Source organism: Condylura cristata, unplaced genomic scaffold (assembly GCF_000260355.1).
Source record: "Condylura cristata isolate star-nosed mole 26May11 unplaced genomic scaffold, ConCri1.0 scaffold00014, whole genome shotgun sequence".
Lineage (NCBI taxonomy): Eukaryota > Metazoa > Chordata > Mammalia > Eulipotyphla > Talpidae > Condylura > Condylura cristata.
The window spans coordinates 28,848,909-28,864,315 of NW_004567115.1; the positions used below are offsets into that span (position 1 = coordinate 28,848,909).

Below are 15,407 nucleotides of genomic sequence, written 5' to 3' on the forward strand. Positions count from 1 at the left end.
ATACGTTACCAGAATCAGGACACATCTCATTATGTCCTGAAAAACCAAAAAGCAAACCGGGTATTGATTGAATACAAACGAAAAGAGACTGGTAGTAAATAAAGTTTGAGTGTCTCATCTGGAGGATGAAAATAAAATCTTTCCCCATAGTATCACTTTTCAACCCTGTGCTCTTCTATGCAGGAAAGTGGATTTTTTTTTTTTTAAGAGTCGTGTTACAACCATAGGCAGAGCCTTATTCTAGAACTGACATAGGCCGGGAAATATGCTATGGGAAAGAATTTCTTACAGCCAATTAGTCTTGTGAATTGCTTTCTATCCAAGCTGCCCAATGAAAGATTTTGGAGTCTCACTTAGAAATTAGGATAACACTTTCATTTTACATAGACAAGCAATTCATAAGTTATTTAATATAATATTAATTTATACTGACAACTGACTGTAAACCTCAATTAAAATATCCTGAAAAACTCATTACCCATCAACCCAGCTCATAATGAATATGTCATGTCTTGTTTAGAGCAAATAAATCGATGCAGTGCTGGAGGTAATTACATTCTCAGCCACCAGGATTAAGCTAGGTGGTAATAATCAAGTGTGGCCTTGAGGACTGAGGAAACCCAAGAGTCTTCCAGATGGACACCAGATAAATCTCCTGTTGTCACTTGACAAATATTTGTGTTTTTGGCATCATAACAAAATCCATATTCATGAACAGGCATGAATTAATTGCCTGTTCATGACAAATCTCATTTGACTCACTTCTCATTTCTACTCCAATGACTAAAGGAAAACATAAAAATGAGGGGCAGGATTTAAACTGGACTCAAGAGACTGATAAACTGAGAAGATTTTTAGAGGAAAGGCAAGCCCTGCATAAGTCATCAGCACAGTGACCAAGAACACATACTTCTCTGTAGAGACCTGGGTTTGTTTAGTGCTTTCTGAAAGGATATGGTTGTCTTGGTTAAGGGCTTGCTGTTGTAACAGGAGATTCGAGGCATTATAGTGGCTCAAGCACAATCCTAGTTCCTTCCTCACTCTTGTAGCCATTTGAGGCAGCTCCTACAAGAGGCAGGTTCTGTTTGTACAGTGATGCAGGGGCCCAGACTCCTTTTGTCTTCTGGATCTGCTATCATGTTGTTCTGAAAAATGGAGCTGGTACAAAGAAGAAGAGAAAGTAAGCTCCTTCAAACCCTTGGCTGGATGAGGACACTTCCAACCCACTCACCTCCCACTGGTAAAATCAGTCAAGAGCAAGTGGAGTCCCTGTTGAGCTGCTTCCCAGGGACAGCTCTGTGTGTGAGGAGGGCATGGGCCTGAAGAGATGGCCAGTACTGCCTGCCACGGGGCTGCTCAGCAGGGTCAGCAGAGAGCGTTCTGCAGAAAGAATGTCTTCAGAGCAGAGACCGGAAATTTGGGAAGGTAAGGACTTGGGAAGTGGCACTGTCATGGAGGATTTACTGGAGAGCAGTAAGATTCACCCCTTGTGAGAACCAGGCAAGGGGCTCCCTCAGCAGAGAGGAGCAAATAAATCGATGCAGTGCTGGAGGAAATTACATTCAGAGCCACCAGAATTTAGCTACGTGGTAATAATCAAGCAAAGCAGAGCACCCCTATTAATGCAAATGTCACAGAGGCAGGCCATAGGGATCTGAGAGTTTCTCTTCAGGAGAGGACTCTGTGGGCTCCCTGCTGGGGCTGTTACAAAGGTGGCTGAGGTATGAATTTGTACTTGTCATACAAGAGGGGCAGGTTCCATTTTGTTGCAAGGAATTGAACTACTCTAAGATGGCCTTGCTGGTCCTACCTTAATTAGCTCTTTGTTCTCTGATGTAACCATAACACCCAGCAACGATGAAAGGGACAAAAATGAGTCAGTCATAGAATAAAAGCACAAGTTGATGTAAGTACAAGTATGCCACTCAAAGCATATGCAATGCTGCTTTTAGTGAAAGAAGTCTGGAAAGATGCTAAATGTCCATCATTAAAGGGAATGGTTGACTGGAGTACACCACTACCTCCTGTGATGGAAGCACATGCCATGGATCTTTGAGTTGCTGACCATGGGTAAATCACATTGAAGGCGCCATGTCTTACATGGCCTTACCTTTGCACAAACACAATGAATACAAACCTCCTGAAGCATATGCTTCATTAATGAATAATAACCAAGAAAAAAAGCCACAAGGATGGGCTGTCTCAGAAACTAGTAAAATAGAGTGACTCCACCACCAACCTTGATCATCCACTTCTCCTTCCAATAACCTTATTTCTGGTGATGAAATAAGACACCAAGAGCTCTAGAAACTTGTTCAAGGAAGAACCACCAGGCGGTGGATGCCATGCGGGTCCCGTCTAGCCTGGTGCCCTGTGAGCTCCCCTATACTGTACTGTCTTAAAATCGAGATGAGAGCCGATCCTGTTCTCCTTGGTCATTGTTCTAAATAAGCCAGGCTAATGAGGAAGGACCCTAGGTCTGTGTGGAGAGGTAGCCTAGTGGAGGTAAGAAGCCTGTTGGGGACCCTCTCTGGTGGCACAATGGGTTAAAGCACAGAATATGAAGTTATTGCAGCCAGTGCAGCACATGTTCCATCCCCGGCCAGGGAGCTGACCCACACGGCACAGCAGACCTCTCCTGACCCACCTGCTGCTCCCCTCAACAGTGTTTTTTAGTACATCTGCCTGTTCTGCTCCCCACTCTGTCTCTGGTGAATCCTCTCACGCCCTTCACCTCTGGCTGTAGCCCGGTTCTGTATGTATGAATAAATAAATGTTAAAACAAAACAAAACAAAACCCTGCTGAGACCAATCACTGGATGTTCTGAAAAACCTATGCACTGGACTGGAACCACTCAATCCCGAAAGAATCCCCTGGTTGTTTGGCGACATCCCTCTTAAGGACAGTGTAAAGAGGACACAGGTCATGACTCACTGTCCTTTGAGGGTCCTGGTGATGGGAAGAGCTGCTCTCCTTTTTAGCTGAATATGACCTCAAAGGTGTTTGGGAGGCCTATCTGGGTGTAGCCCTACTTTCTTCCTTCTTGAGTTAGGGGCACATTCCTTAAGATCATTGGCTTCAAACAACTTCAAGATTTAGAGGTCATGACTTTCCTCTGAACCTGTATTTCTAGCCAGAAAGATTGCATTGCTTAAGACGCAGAGCAAACTCCTATCTAAATTGTTATTGGAATTGGAAATTCTCATGAGGATTTATAAAAATTAGTCTTTTTTGGTGAGTTTTTAGGGTTGAGACTCCAGGTTGTGGATGTCACTGTAGGAAGCTAGCTTGGCTTTCCCCAACAGTTTCAAATTAATAAGAATATATTTTAATTATGAAAAATAACCTAGACACTTGAAAAAGCCAAAAAGAGTAAAGTCAAAGGCAGTGGTTCTCAATACCAGTATCACCAAGTGACCTTTAAAGAGTCCCAATAGCCAGGTCACCCTCAGGAACAATATCAGTGGGATGGGACTCAAGGTTCCCCAGTGAGTCCACGGTGTGGCTGAGATCACTGGGCTGATGTAGGACTTGGGCTCCTAAGAGGCTTTTATGTATAGAGGCTTTGGGTACACCCTTTACCTCAGTGCTCTGTAGCAAGCTCACAAAAAGCAAATCTATTGAATGACTTTTTTTTTTTTAAATTCTAAATGAAAATAGCCTTACTGAGGTCCATATAACAATTAACGCTAAACATAAGATTACTTTTTTGCTAAGTAGACTATTTATGATAATTGACAACTTTTTAAAAAAAATATTTAAGGTACCTACCTGGGTATTTTTGAAGAGGAAAACATAGATAGCTGCTAAACTTCTACTTCATATTGCATCCTTGCAGTGAAACCAGGTAGTAGCTTGTAGGTAGTTCTGGAATGTTTATTGTTCATCTTGACTTTAGTTCATGGTTTTCTACTTCCAGAATGGACATTTATTAACTGAATTGATTTTCTGACATTCTACTTATTGGGGAGGAATCTGAGAATGACTTCGACATAATATTTTTATTCATGAGACAAAACAAGTGGTTAAAATTAAAAAACTGGGTCCCTCCCTGGTGGGGCAATGGGTTAGAGCATAGCACTATGAAGTTATTGCAGCTACTGCAGCATGAGTTTGAGTCCCCAGCCCCAGAGGTGACCCACATGGCACGGCAGACCTCCCCTAATCCGCCTGCTGCTCCCATCAGCAGTTTACCTCATCAATCTGCTCCCCATTCTGTCTCTAGTGGATCCTTTCACCCCCAGCACCGTTGGCCTGTACCCCAGTTCAGTATGCAAAAATAAATAAATATATATATATATATAAAAAGGCAACTGCTCTGGGAAGAGGAAAGGAAGCATCATATTTCCATGTGGCAAAGTGGTCAATAGAGCTTTGATGGGGGAACAGTCTCTAGCAAGACTAGCAGCTGTAACACAGGAAAGTGTGAAAATTCCCCAGGTTCATAACTGTAACAATAACATAAATGCAAGCTCTGATGTCGCTTTCTTTGGAGCTCTCTCTCATCCATCCTCTCACCACAGTCACTTTACACAAACACACACACACACACGCACACACGCACACCCTCATTCATCACACATCTGCACACTCTTCCTGGCAATTTAATGCATCGCCTGTTGTCTGCAGCAATTTGTGATGAAAGCTTCTTGGTGGTCAATTTAGTTGCAGACGTGTGAGGGGGATAGAAATATTGCCAGATTAGGACTTACTATTGAGCAAAAGAACATATCATATGAAACAAAGTTTTAATTTTTATTTTACATATTTATACATAAAACTTTCAAGGAACCTTCTGAATCCAACAGAATGTTAATAGCACATCTAAAAATGAACTTCAGGTAGTCAACATTCACAAAATGTTGAAAACTGATTCAAATATACATGTTACCGGGAGTTACAAGTTCACTACGAGGCAGGCATGTATTTCTGACTGGGGTAGCACCGTCATTTACAGTCCTTAAAACTACAGTGAAGAATGAAAGTAGTCAATGCAAAATACTGCTCCAACTTAGAATCCCTAAACAAACAAAAATAAAGTTAAAACTACCTTCTCTGATTAACCATGGTTTGTGATGGTGTAAGTACTGTACATTTTTTGTAACAATATTTTATTAAAATGCCTGATATTTAGTGGCACAGTAAAAAATTAAAATAAATTAAGAAGCAAAGGCCAATCACTGGACGTTAAGCTTCAGACATCATCAATGACTAACACTGATATTTGTTTCTGCGCCACCTTTAGCAACAGCATTTTTACAGTCACAGAAGCAAAATAAATTCCAGCTTGCCCTCTGGGTGGGTGGTGTCCCTTCACTTTGCAGGCATTTTCTCTGCCATGTGCTTCTGCTGGCTTTCAGCATGTCTGCAAAATCAATAATACAATATTCAGTACTTAAAAAGCTCCCAACTGCTTTTCAATCAACAGCTAAAACATCCTCCAAATGGAGCTGCAAGAATTATTCACAGTGAACTCAGAGCACTTGGAAATAACACTTGTTCACATGGGATTTGCCTTTTTCAGTGATTGCGTGCTATGTATAACTCTTTTGATTAATAAACTACTGAGTTGACCTCTGACTTGTAGGCAACATACCTTTAAAAAGAAGAAGAGCGTTATGTTTAAATTTATCCTGCAAATATTTATAACATGTGCCTTACTTATGCCAGGCACTGTTCTGGGCACTGGGGTTTGGGGGTGAGAGATAACGAAGTCTTTGTCTTTTTGCACATAGCTCATCAGAAACAGACAGGAAGGGAACGAGTAGAAACTAAAGAGACTGACGATGGAAAATAAGCGCTAGGCATTGTGATAAAACACAGTGGCTGCTTTATCTAAACACACAATGATAAATCATACATCTGTCAAGTGGCTTATATTGAGAATCTACAAAGAACACATACAACCCAACAAAAAGAAAACAAAGAACCCAATTAAAAAAAAATGGGTAGAAGAGCTAAACAGATACTTCTCCATATCTATCTATCTATCTATACATACATACATATGTATGTATGTATGTACACATACACAAATGTATGTATGTATGTATGTATGTATGTATGTATGTATGTATGTATGTATGTATGTATGTATGTATGTATGTGGTCAACAGGCACGTGGAAACATTCACATCACCACATATCATCAGGAAATACAAATGAAAACCACAATGAGATCCCACCTCACACCTGTGAGAGTGGCTCATGACAAACAAACCAGAAACAAAAAATGTCGGCAAGGATAGAGAGAAAAAGGAATCTTCGTATTCTGTTGGTGGGAGTGTAGACTGGTCTAATCGCAATGGAAAACATCATGAAGGTTCTTCAAAATATTAGAGTTGGCATTTCCTATGATGCAGCATTTGCACTCAGCCCCACAAGGCCTCCTTTTCATCCATAATCATTGTTGAGGATGTACCACATGCGGGGCAGGCCTTGTCTTAGGTCTGGGGACACAGTGGTGAGTGAAAATGGCACTGTCTCTGCTCTTGGGGGTGGGGTGGTTACTTATCAGGCTGGGGGAGGCAGCAGACAAATACAATGCAATGTGATTAGGTTCATTTTGGAAGAGGTCAAGTTGCCAGGAATACAGAGAAGAGGGGGCATACCTCAGTCTTGAGGACGGGATGTCAGGGAGTACTTCTCTAAGGAGACAACATCTAAACCAGTGGTTCTTAAAATCCTGCTGTGCACTGGTATCACCTGGTGGGCTTTAAAAAGCCCTGATGTCCAGGTCAGCTTGTTGGGTAACTGCATCAGTCATTCTGGAATGGGTCCTGGCGTTAATAGTTTGTAAAGCTCTCCAGATGTTCCTACTATGCAGGCAAAATGGGAAACCACAGATTTGCACAGAATGGGAGTTGAATAAGTAGAATTTCCCAGCATTCCTTGGAGCCTGATCTCATGTTTCAAGTTTGGCTGCAAACCTTTGGGGCTGCTACTTCAGATACATTTAAGTACCTTCTGATTTTCCCATCAGCAAAGTGACATTTGCCAGCTAGGAATTCACGCAGAAACTTCTCCTCTCCATGTGGGAAGCTTTGCAGGGAGGCTGTACCCTTGTGCCCTGTGGGCCAGCTCCAACTTAAAGGGCTCCTCCAACATTTCTGAATTAGTGACACCTCTCCTTTTAACATCCTGATTCTGCCTGCCTGGTTTCCTATGACTACCCGCAGAAAGGTACAAAAACCTCACTGAGGGAAGGCCCTTGCACGAGGTGCTGAGAGGATTTGCACTACCTTTGCAAGCTTCTGGGATGTATCTGGGTCACACGGTTAATTTTTTAGGTTATTACAACAGCAGTCTCTTTCTGTCTTCAGGGAGCCTTCTACTCTCTGAATGCCATTTCTAGGATTAATACTAAGTGTTCCCTTCTGGTTTAAAGACTTTGTATGAACTATATGAGAAAAGATGCTACAGTAGCATCTATTAAGTGATAGGGTTCACCATATTTCATTTGTGTGAGATAGCTTTTTTGTAAGGAAAAGTAATAAGAGCCACAAGATCTGTTTCCAATGCCCAGGAAAGGAAACAAGCTTCTCTTCTTAATGAGTGATGACCCAGCTAGAACATGGGCCCGAGAGCTTCCCCTGGTGAGAATAATCAGGGTGACCAAGAGTTGGGTCCCCAAACAGCAGAGCCACTCTGTGGCCCACCAGGGGGCTGATCACATGGAAACACACCAGAAAGGAGCAAAGAGCTTACAACCAACTTCCTGAGGCCAATCTCTCAGGTGACAGCCCCCTGCAGAACGACCTATGCACTGACATCCCTGATGAGGGAGGATGGCTGCGAACATTTGGGAAACAGCAGTTTGGCCACTTCCCTTCTGTGCAGGGCGCTGACACCAGCAGAAACTAGGTGAGTCACTCTGGAGGGAAGGGAAGGCATTGTCTAGAGCCAGCTCCTGCCCGAGCTCTAGACCTGAGAACACCGGTCCCTTCTTTCTTTGGGAAGCTGAGTCCACTGACCTGGTCAGGTCCTCGATGTCCACCAGCATGGCATCCTGCTCTGTGTGCAGCTCGTCCCGGACGAGGAGCAGCTGCACCAGTTCCTCATTCAGGCCTGAGGCAAAGAAAGGACAACTCTTAAAGTCAGGTAGAATGAACGCCAGTGAGCATGCATAGCTACTTATGGACCATTATAAATGGTTACAAGTGAATATACGTGTGTGTGTGTGTGGGTACACACACACACACACAGAGCTAAAACAAAACCTAATTTTTTTTTTGCAAAATTAACTATTTTGCTAAAATTTAGAATTCTTATATTAGCCTCTCATAAGCTTGGGAGAAATCACCCATTTGAGGACATGACTAATTCACATGACTGCAGAACTACTGGACAGAGAAGAGTAAGGCATGCAGTATTTCCAATTACATTCACCTTAAAGTAGGAAAAGTAATTGTTGGCTGCTAGGCAAATACTTGTGAGAAAAAGCAGAATTTTGGTCTTCAAGAGAGGTGAACAAAAACACCTGCAGCACAGTAAGGTTTCACCACTCATCTTTACGATACTCCTTCCATACTGAGGTTGGGGCCCTTGACAACGTGACATCAGATGGCCCTCCCCTTACCCCCCCCCCCCCAAACACCAGAGCTCTAAGAAAGGGGTGGCAGGATGTTCCAGGAAAACCTGTTATCTAAAATTACTGGAAGGTCATTTTGTGAACTTGTGGACACAACTCCTGAAACCTCTGGACAATGGGTTTTGGGGAAAATGTTCTTCAGGATTATAAAGGAATAAGATACAGGCTGGAACACTTAATCCTCCTCCTGAAATCAGGGCTCTGGATCAATCTGGCTTCTGCCCTTGAAAATGACCAACAAGCACAGACTTCCTCTTGCTTGTCCCTACAAAAGGATAAGATTAGAGCTTCCAGGTCTGGGCACAGGGAGAGAGCCTTCATTTAGCAAGAGTCCTGGGCCGAGAACAAAAGAAGGGAAGGGGGTGTTCCATTGGAGCCCCTTGGGAAATGCTCTTCAAATAATGTATTGAACTGCCTTTAGTTCAGACTAGCTACCAATGTAAAAGAGAAAAAGAATCCTATAGAGAGGTCTAAAATTCCATCTACTCATGAAAGGGACCAGAGGCGATTTTATTATATAAACGCAAGGATGATGTTTCATTGGTGAAATATCAAAAAGTCTTTTAAGTCTTTTAAAGCAGAGCAATTGAGTTAAAATTAAAATGTAATGGTAGACGAAAAATGTCTGTGAATATAAAGTTTCATAATTAAAATGTTAAATTTGTTCTTTTTTTATTTTAAAACAATACTAAATATGTTAATTTGGCATCAAATACACTTAGCTATTTTTCCCACTGTCTTTTTGGGGTAGCTTTTATTATTACTGTGAGCATTTAGCAGAATGCCACATATGTTACCCCTTTGGGTATAGGACTTCTTTTTTTCCAGATGAAGCTTTTGACTCTTTATCACTGAAATTTGCAAACTGTTATCAAAGCAGAGAGATGTCCAATCAATTCCAAGCTTATAGCCAACTTCAGCAATCCTGACTCACCTATCTTCCCATCTCCAAGGAATTATTTTAAAGTAAATCCCAGACATTCTATTATTTTATCAACAAACACTTCAGTATCTATCTCTAAAAGAGAGGTACTTTTTAATATAACCACAATACTTTTACCATAACTAAATAATTAACCTTAATAAAACATGCAGCCAGTGTTCAGATTATCCCCCTTGACTCCTACATGTTTTTTTATTGTTGGTTTGTTTGAAAGCATCTATTCAGCAGGTGTTCTAGGTGATTTTTAGTCTGGAAGACCACGGTATTTTATAGAGTCACATGGCTTAAGTGGCACATTCTCTTCCATGGGCTCATCGACTGTTGATTCTTTGCTCAATCAGTCACCCCAAGTGATCACCACTCACTACTCCTCAGCATGCTGTGCTAGGGGTCCCCTTTATGCTGGGGGGAAAAGATCTGCAGGTTGTCACCCTGTAATTTCCACATATTAGTAATATCCTTTCACTGCCTGGAGCCCCACAAAGTAAACTGAACTTGATTTGATAATGACAACACCCAAGACAATTGTATATATGCATGAGTTGATGGCAGGCTGGTGTAAGGAATGATCTGTCATACTGGATTGTATTCTATAGAGATCAATGATGTGAGCCATATATACGTCAGGTATTGTGTGAGGAGAGCTGGGGATTTAAAATGAATAAAGAGGATCCACAACCTTTATGAATCCCAGAAAACTCTTAAAGGTCCCCTTCCGTTCCCTGTGAGCATACAGTAGGGACCGAAGAACCATGCACAAAGGCACAGGACTGAAGAGGGAAGACATCCCTCCTCAATGGTGACACTGACCATCCCATTTCAAGCACATTGACACTTACTTTCTATCTGGGAATGGAGGTCATTGACTATCACCTGTAGCTGCCCGATGGTCATGTCTCTCAGGTCGGCAGGCTTTAAACTCCTTTTCATCAAGCACTCACTTATATGAGGCATGTGTGGCAGCTGAAGACAGAGGGCAGAAACAAAGATATCAATAGGGCAGTAAACACTCACACATCAGACCTTGTTTTCTCCTAAGAGATCCGCCCTCATTCACCCACTCAATTCAGGTCTGTGCTGAGAGGTTTTCCCTGCTTCACCTTATCGCACACCACATTGTCAAAGATGCTATTGACATCAAAATGTTACACTCTCAACTCAAAAGCTTTGGATTGGTCTTTAACCCAGGCTGTGACAGCTGTTATTTTTGAGCAGAAAGCTGGGGAGCCCAGGTAGTCCCATGACCCAGATAAAATTAGTAATTGTCAGCTCTCTATTAAGCTGTGCCATGCTACAGGGACTGTTCTTTGTGCTTGGAATCCTTTGTTCACTGACTTCTCACAAATCTCACCTGACACAGGTGCTACGTTTGTGCCCTTGATCTAGACAGGCATAATATAGAAAGCTGAGTAATGAGGTCAATGCAGAGTTAGACTTAAACTCCAAAGTCCTCTGCCATACTGCACTCACTGCTAGCTGGGCATGAAAACCAAAGCAAAAGTAAGTGCCACAACTAATATGTTCTTAAACTGAGATTGCTTTGAAGGAATCAGAACATGCTCCGATGGCTAAAAAACACACAGAAAAGAATCAAAAGCAAAGTTTTCTTTTGTGAAATCTGTTGTTTATGTCTCTTTCTATGATACATAGGAAGGAAAGAGAAGCAAAGTTAAATATTTCTCAATGGCAGTACTTTTAACAAACTGCCTGGAGAAACCCCAGTTTGCATAATCCTGGGAGAGGGTTGGATAAGTGTCAGCCATGTGCAGCTCACAGGCTTGTTGGCATTTCAGCATTTGCTACTTACTAGATCAGCGACCGGAGACTTCTTCCTGTTCTGTTTTTCCACTTCTACTTGCATTTTGGCCATTGGTTTGGCCATGGCAAGGGCCATTTTGGCTTCAGCTTGCAATTTCTTTTGCCTTGTGAGAAAATCCATGTCATCCAGGGATTCAGATTCTTCTTCAGTAGTGTCTCTATCGGAATAGGAAGAACTCTGTTTGCTCTGTGAAGGGAAAAAGAACAGCCCTGAGCATTCTGTCTTGGTATCACCTTTGGAGAGGGAACAGCACTGACTCCCCCAAAACCCCTGGAGCCCCCCTCAGCAACTCTGCTCATTGTTGGGTGTGACATTAAAGAGCAGTTTACTCCTCCAGTGTCAATAATAGACTGGTTTCAGTATAAACAGTAACAATTAATAATAGGTAGAAAGCATTTATGACAAACTTGAGAGACTTCTTTAGTTCTGGGTTTCAAAACTTTCTGGAAATGACCAGACACAGGGAAATGTCTAATCCAGAGCTAAGGCAGTATTTTTCTTCCTAAGTCAATAAGTCTCAGGAATCCACCCAAGTTCTGACCTTACAGGGCACTCAAAGTCCATGAACAATGTCCCGTCTAATGAGAGGTAGTAGACAGACCTCACAGAAAAGAAGGGAACCTAGCTACAAGCACCCTGGAGTATATGCCGCCTCTTCTCTGTAAGCGAAGCACAGAAGGGAGCACCTCACATCTGGCTGTTTCTCTGAGCAATGGTGGGTGCCAGCCTACTACCCCACTTTTACAATGTGCCCCCCCCTGTGAGTCTGCTCATATTTCTAAGCCCCAGAGGAATCAGAGATGTAGCCGCCATCACGGATTTCGAACTGCTCAGGGCAAATCTGACTTAGTTCCTGGCTTAGTATAAAAGTAGCCACTAACTTTGACAGAATGTGTTACCCTAATTAGCTCAACCCTGACTTTCCCAATCACTGCCAAAACGTGTCAAGAAATGGCAAGGACAACTTTCCTCTGTTTGTGCTTTACAAACAACAACAAAGGAGCTAGAAGAGCAGGGAAGTGCATGCCACAGTGTGGACTCACCATGGGAGACAGTGGGGTGTCCAAGCTGGTTTCGGTCTTACTGTCATCAGCATCACTGTCCTTGTCACTGCCACTGTCATTGACAAAGCAGATCTGCAGGTTCATCCCACTCTGCAGGCTGTGAGAAAGCAAACAGGACATCACTCTCCTCAGTTCCTTGTCACCTGGCGACAGGTAACCCAACTGCCTGGTCTTCAATAGAAAGTTGTTTTATAACATGTGTTCCTCACATGGAGAAGAAAGGCAGGTACAGATGACAACTCTGGCTAGAGGTTAATAATCATAACGATTTATGTACAACTTACATAACAAAATGTTCCCTTTTACTAATGTTGCATCAATTTTTTTCCACACCAATTTCATGCTCTGTGAGAAGTAACTGAAGGTCACATTGTAACATTTAGCACAATACCACACACATTGTGTGTACACGTGTACACACACACACACACACACACACACACGGAGTGTATTGAGTCACTAGGTTTACATTTCTCTCACTAAGAAGCCCTGTGTCTCTTCCATGGCAACAACCCAAAACAGCTTGTTGAGCCAGCACCCAGGTCATATACTCTCCAGAGAAAGATTCTTCCTCTGCTGGTATCTCCCCATCCCCCCAAAGAATAAGGTCATCTGAACAAAAAGTTTATTTAAGGTAGTTGCTCAAAAGTCAACCAGGGAGTTCATTTGTCACAATAAAAAGAAAACCCCACAGCCTCACCCTCGACAGGAGGAGAAGGCTGCCTGTCTTGCCTGCAAAGGGAGACTCTGGTTTCTTGGGAGTTCAGGAGCTCTGGGGCAGCCGGGCTGTGGCTGGGTTTAGGGTCTTAGCTGCTGAATCTTCTCCGGCATCAGCACAAAGGGACAAAGGAAAGCAACTGGCCTGAGACCTGTCACTTGTTTTTTTATTTTTTTCCCAGTGGATAGGAAAGTTTGATACAAACATCTCCGATGACTCCTGCAAAATGTACTATGGTTGAAAAAAAAACCACACAGGCCTTAGAAAAAGAAAATCGGATTGAATCAAGATATGTGTATGTACTGCCACCTGTTGTTAACTCCTGTAGTTACTGGAAGCCCTGCTCACTCCCCTAGGCAGGAAATGAGTCTTTCCCTCAGCTGGCTTAGCTCTGTTCCCTTTCTGCCGTGGGTGTGGCAAGAAGAGAGGTCCGAGGTGGTCAGCTCAGGGGAGTTTGGCATCATCGGACCAAAGATCTGAACCCCACTTCTTTATCCAGGCACATGGCTTAACCTCTACAAACCTGTTTCCTCATCTGTAAAATGGGGGCAGTGTTCTGAAGGAAGCTACCTCTGAGCTGGCAAGAGGCAGGCATTCCACCCACATTCCTCTTCTTTCTCTGGCTAGTAAAAGCCTCCATGAAGGAACAGTTTTAGACACGAGGTGACCTTGTGATGGGACCAGTGACTGATGACATGCAGCCTGGTCACACAGAAAGCCAAAGCACAGCCACCCCTCAGACAGCATTCTGTAGCTGCCTGTCACTAGCAGGCATCCTGGGCTCCACAGAGCTGAAATTTGTCTCCATTGGAAGTGATCTACTATGTTCAGTTTATCTTTTTTTTTGTTTTGTTTTGTTAAAGATTTCTTTCTTTCTTTCTTTTTTTTTTTTTTTAAAAGATTTATTTATTTGTGCATATGGAACTTGGGTACAGGCCAGAGGCTCAGGGGTGGCGAGAGGCTTCACCAGAGACAGAGTGGGGAGCAGAACAGGCAGATCGACGAAGTACACTGCTGAGGGCAGCAGCGGGCAGGTCAGGAGAGGTCTGCCGCGCCATGTGGTCACCTCCGGGGCAGGCGGGAATCGAACCCATGCGGAAGTGGCTTTAGCTTCTTAGTGCTGTGCTTTAACCCGCTGCGCCACCAGGGAGGGCCAAGATTTATTTCTTTATGCACAGAACTGGGGTACAGGCCAGAGGTGTGGGGCGGGGTGGGGGGGTGAGAGGTTTCACCAGAGACAGAGTGGGGAGCAGAACAGGCAGATTGACTGAAATACACTGCTGAGGAGCAGCGGGTGGGTCAGGAGAGGTCTGCTACGCCATGTGGGTCAGCTCCCTGGCTGGGAATTGAACTTGTGCTGCAGTGGCTGTGATAGCTTCATGGTGCTGGGCTTTAACCCATTGTGCTAACAGTTTATCTATTGATCCCATATAAACTACATTTAAAATTTATTACAGTAGTTGGTTAAAAAAAAATCCCTATCAAACTATTTTAAACAATAAAACTTAGGCTCTATGGGTTGGGAGACAGGGAAAATAGAACTGCAAATTAAAAACAGACATATTTTAAATGAAGTCTAACTGGAATCTAGGTTTATATAGCATTTAGTATTTACTGATGGGCTTAAGTCTTGATAAGAAGTGTCTGCCCTTTGGATACACAGATTATGTAAATATAAAATAACCCAATACCGTTAGAACACAAGGCTTACGATGTCCAAAGATACATCTGAGGAGAGTCTGATCATAAATCCTGTTGTTCTGCCCCTAAACTGATTTTTGTGCTGAGGATCAACTTAGACCTAAATCAATCCTCTCATGCAGGATTTCTAACTCAGCAAAGTCAAAGAATAAAAAGGTAGTGGGGGTGGAGGGAGGACTTAGAAATCAGAGTGAAATGAAGAAACACCTCAGGTAGAAATTCAGAAAATCGCCTTAGTGCCACTTTATCACCGTGGGAACCTGCACAGACCTTATTTCAGGGCGAGACTTCTAATTCCTTACAGTGGCGATCCCCAGGAATGCAGCTCTCAGGAAAAGGAAATTATAGGACTTAGCAGCTAATGGTTCAGAGGGTATTTGAGTAAAGATATCTTAAAGCAGACATGGGCTTTGTGTGCCCATCTTTGGACATCGTAAGCCTTTCCAGACGGATTTTGTGACTTTAGCCTTTAAGCAGGTTTGAAGATGAAGCAGCTTTGGGGACACTCAGTTGTACTCTCACTGCAGCCTAACTGTGGGACCCTCAAAGGGACATAAGGTGGAGGGGGTGG

At 43.0% G+C, this 15,407-nt stretch overlaps 1 protein-coding gene across 1 annotated transcript in view; it reads right to left on the reverse strand.

Annotated features, from left to right (window-relative positions):
• Positions 1-4,730: 4,730 nt before the first annotated feature.
• LOC101626324 (schwannomin-interacting protein 1) overlaps positions 4,731-15,407 on the reverse strand; it is a 591,244-nt gene continuing 580,567 nt past the window's right edge. Inside the window, exons 6-10 of the mRNA XM_012724783.1 lie at positions 12,397-12,588; positions 11,342-11,539; positions 10,374-10,497; positions 7,975-8,068; positions 4,731-5,366 (exon numbers count right to left, since the gene is read on the reverse strand). Coding sequence (XP_012580237.1) covers positions 5,315-5,366; positions 7,975-8,068; positions 10,374-10,497; positions 11,342-11,539; positions 12,397-12,588 — 660 coding nt within the window. The 3' untranslated portion in view covers positions 4,731-5,314. The remainder of the gene's footprint in view (positions 5,367-7,974; positions 8,069-10,373; positions 10,498-11,341; positions 11,540-12,396; positions 12,589-15,407) is intronic.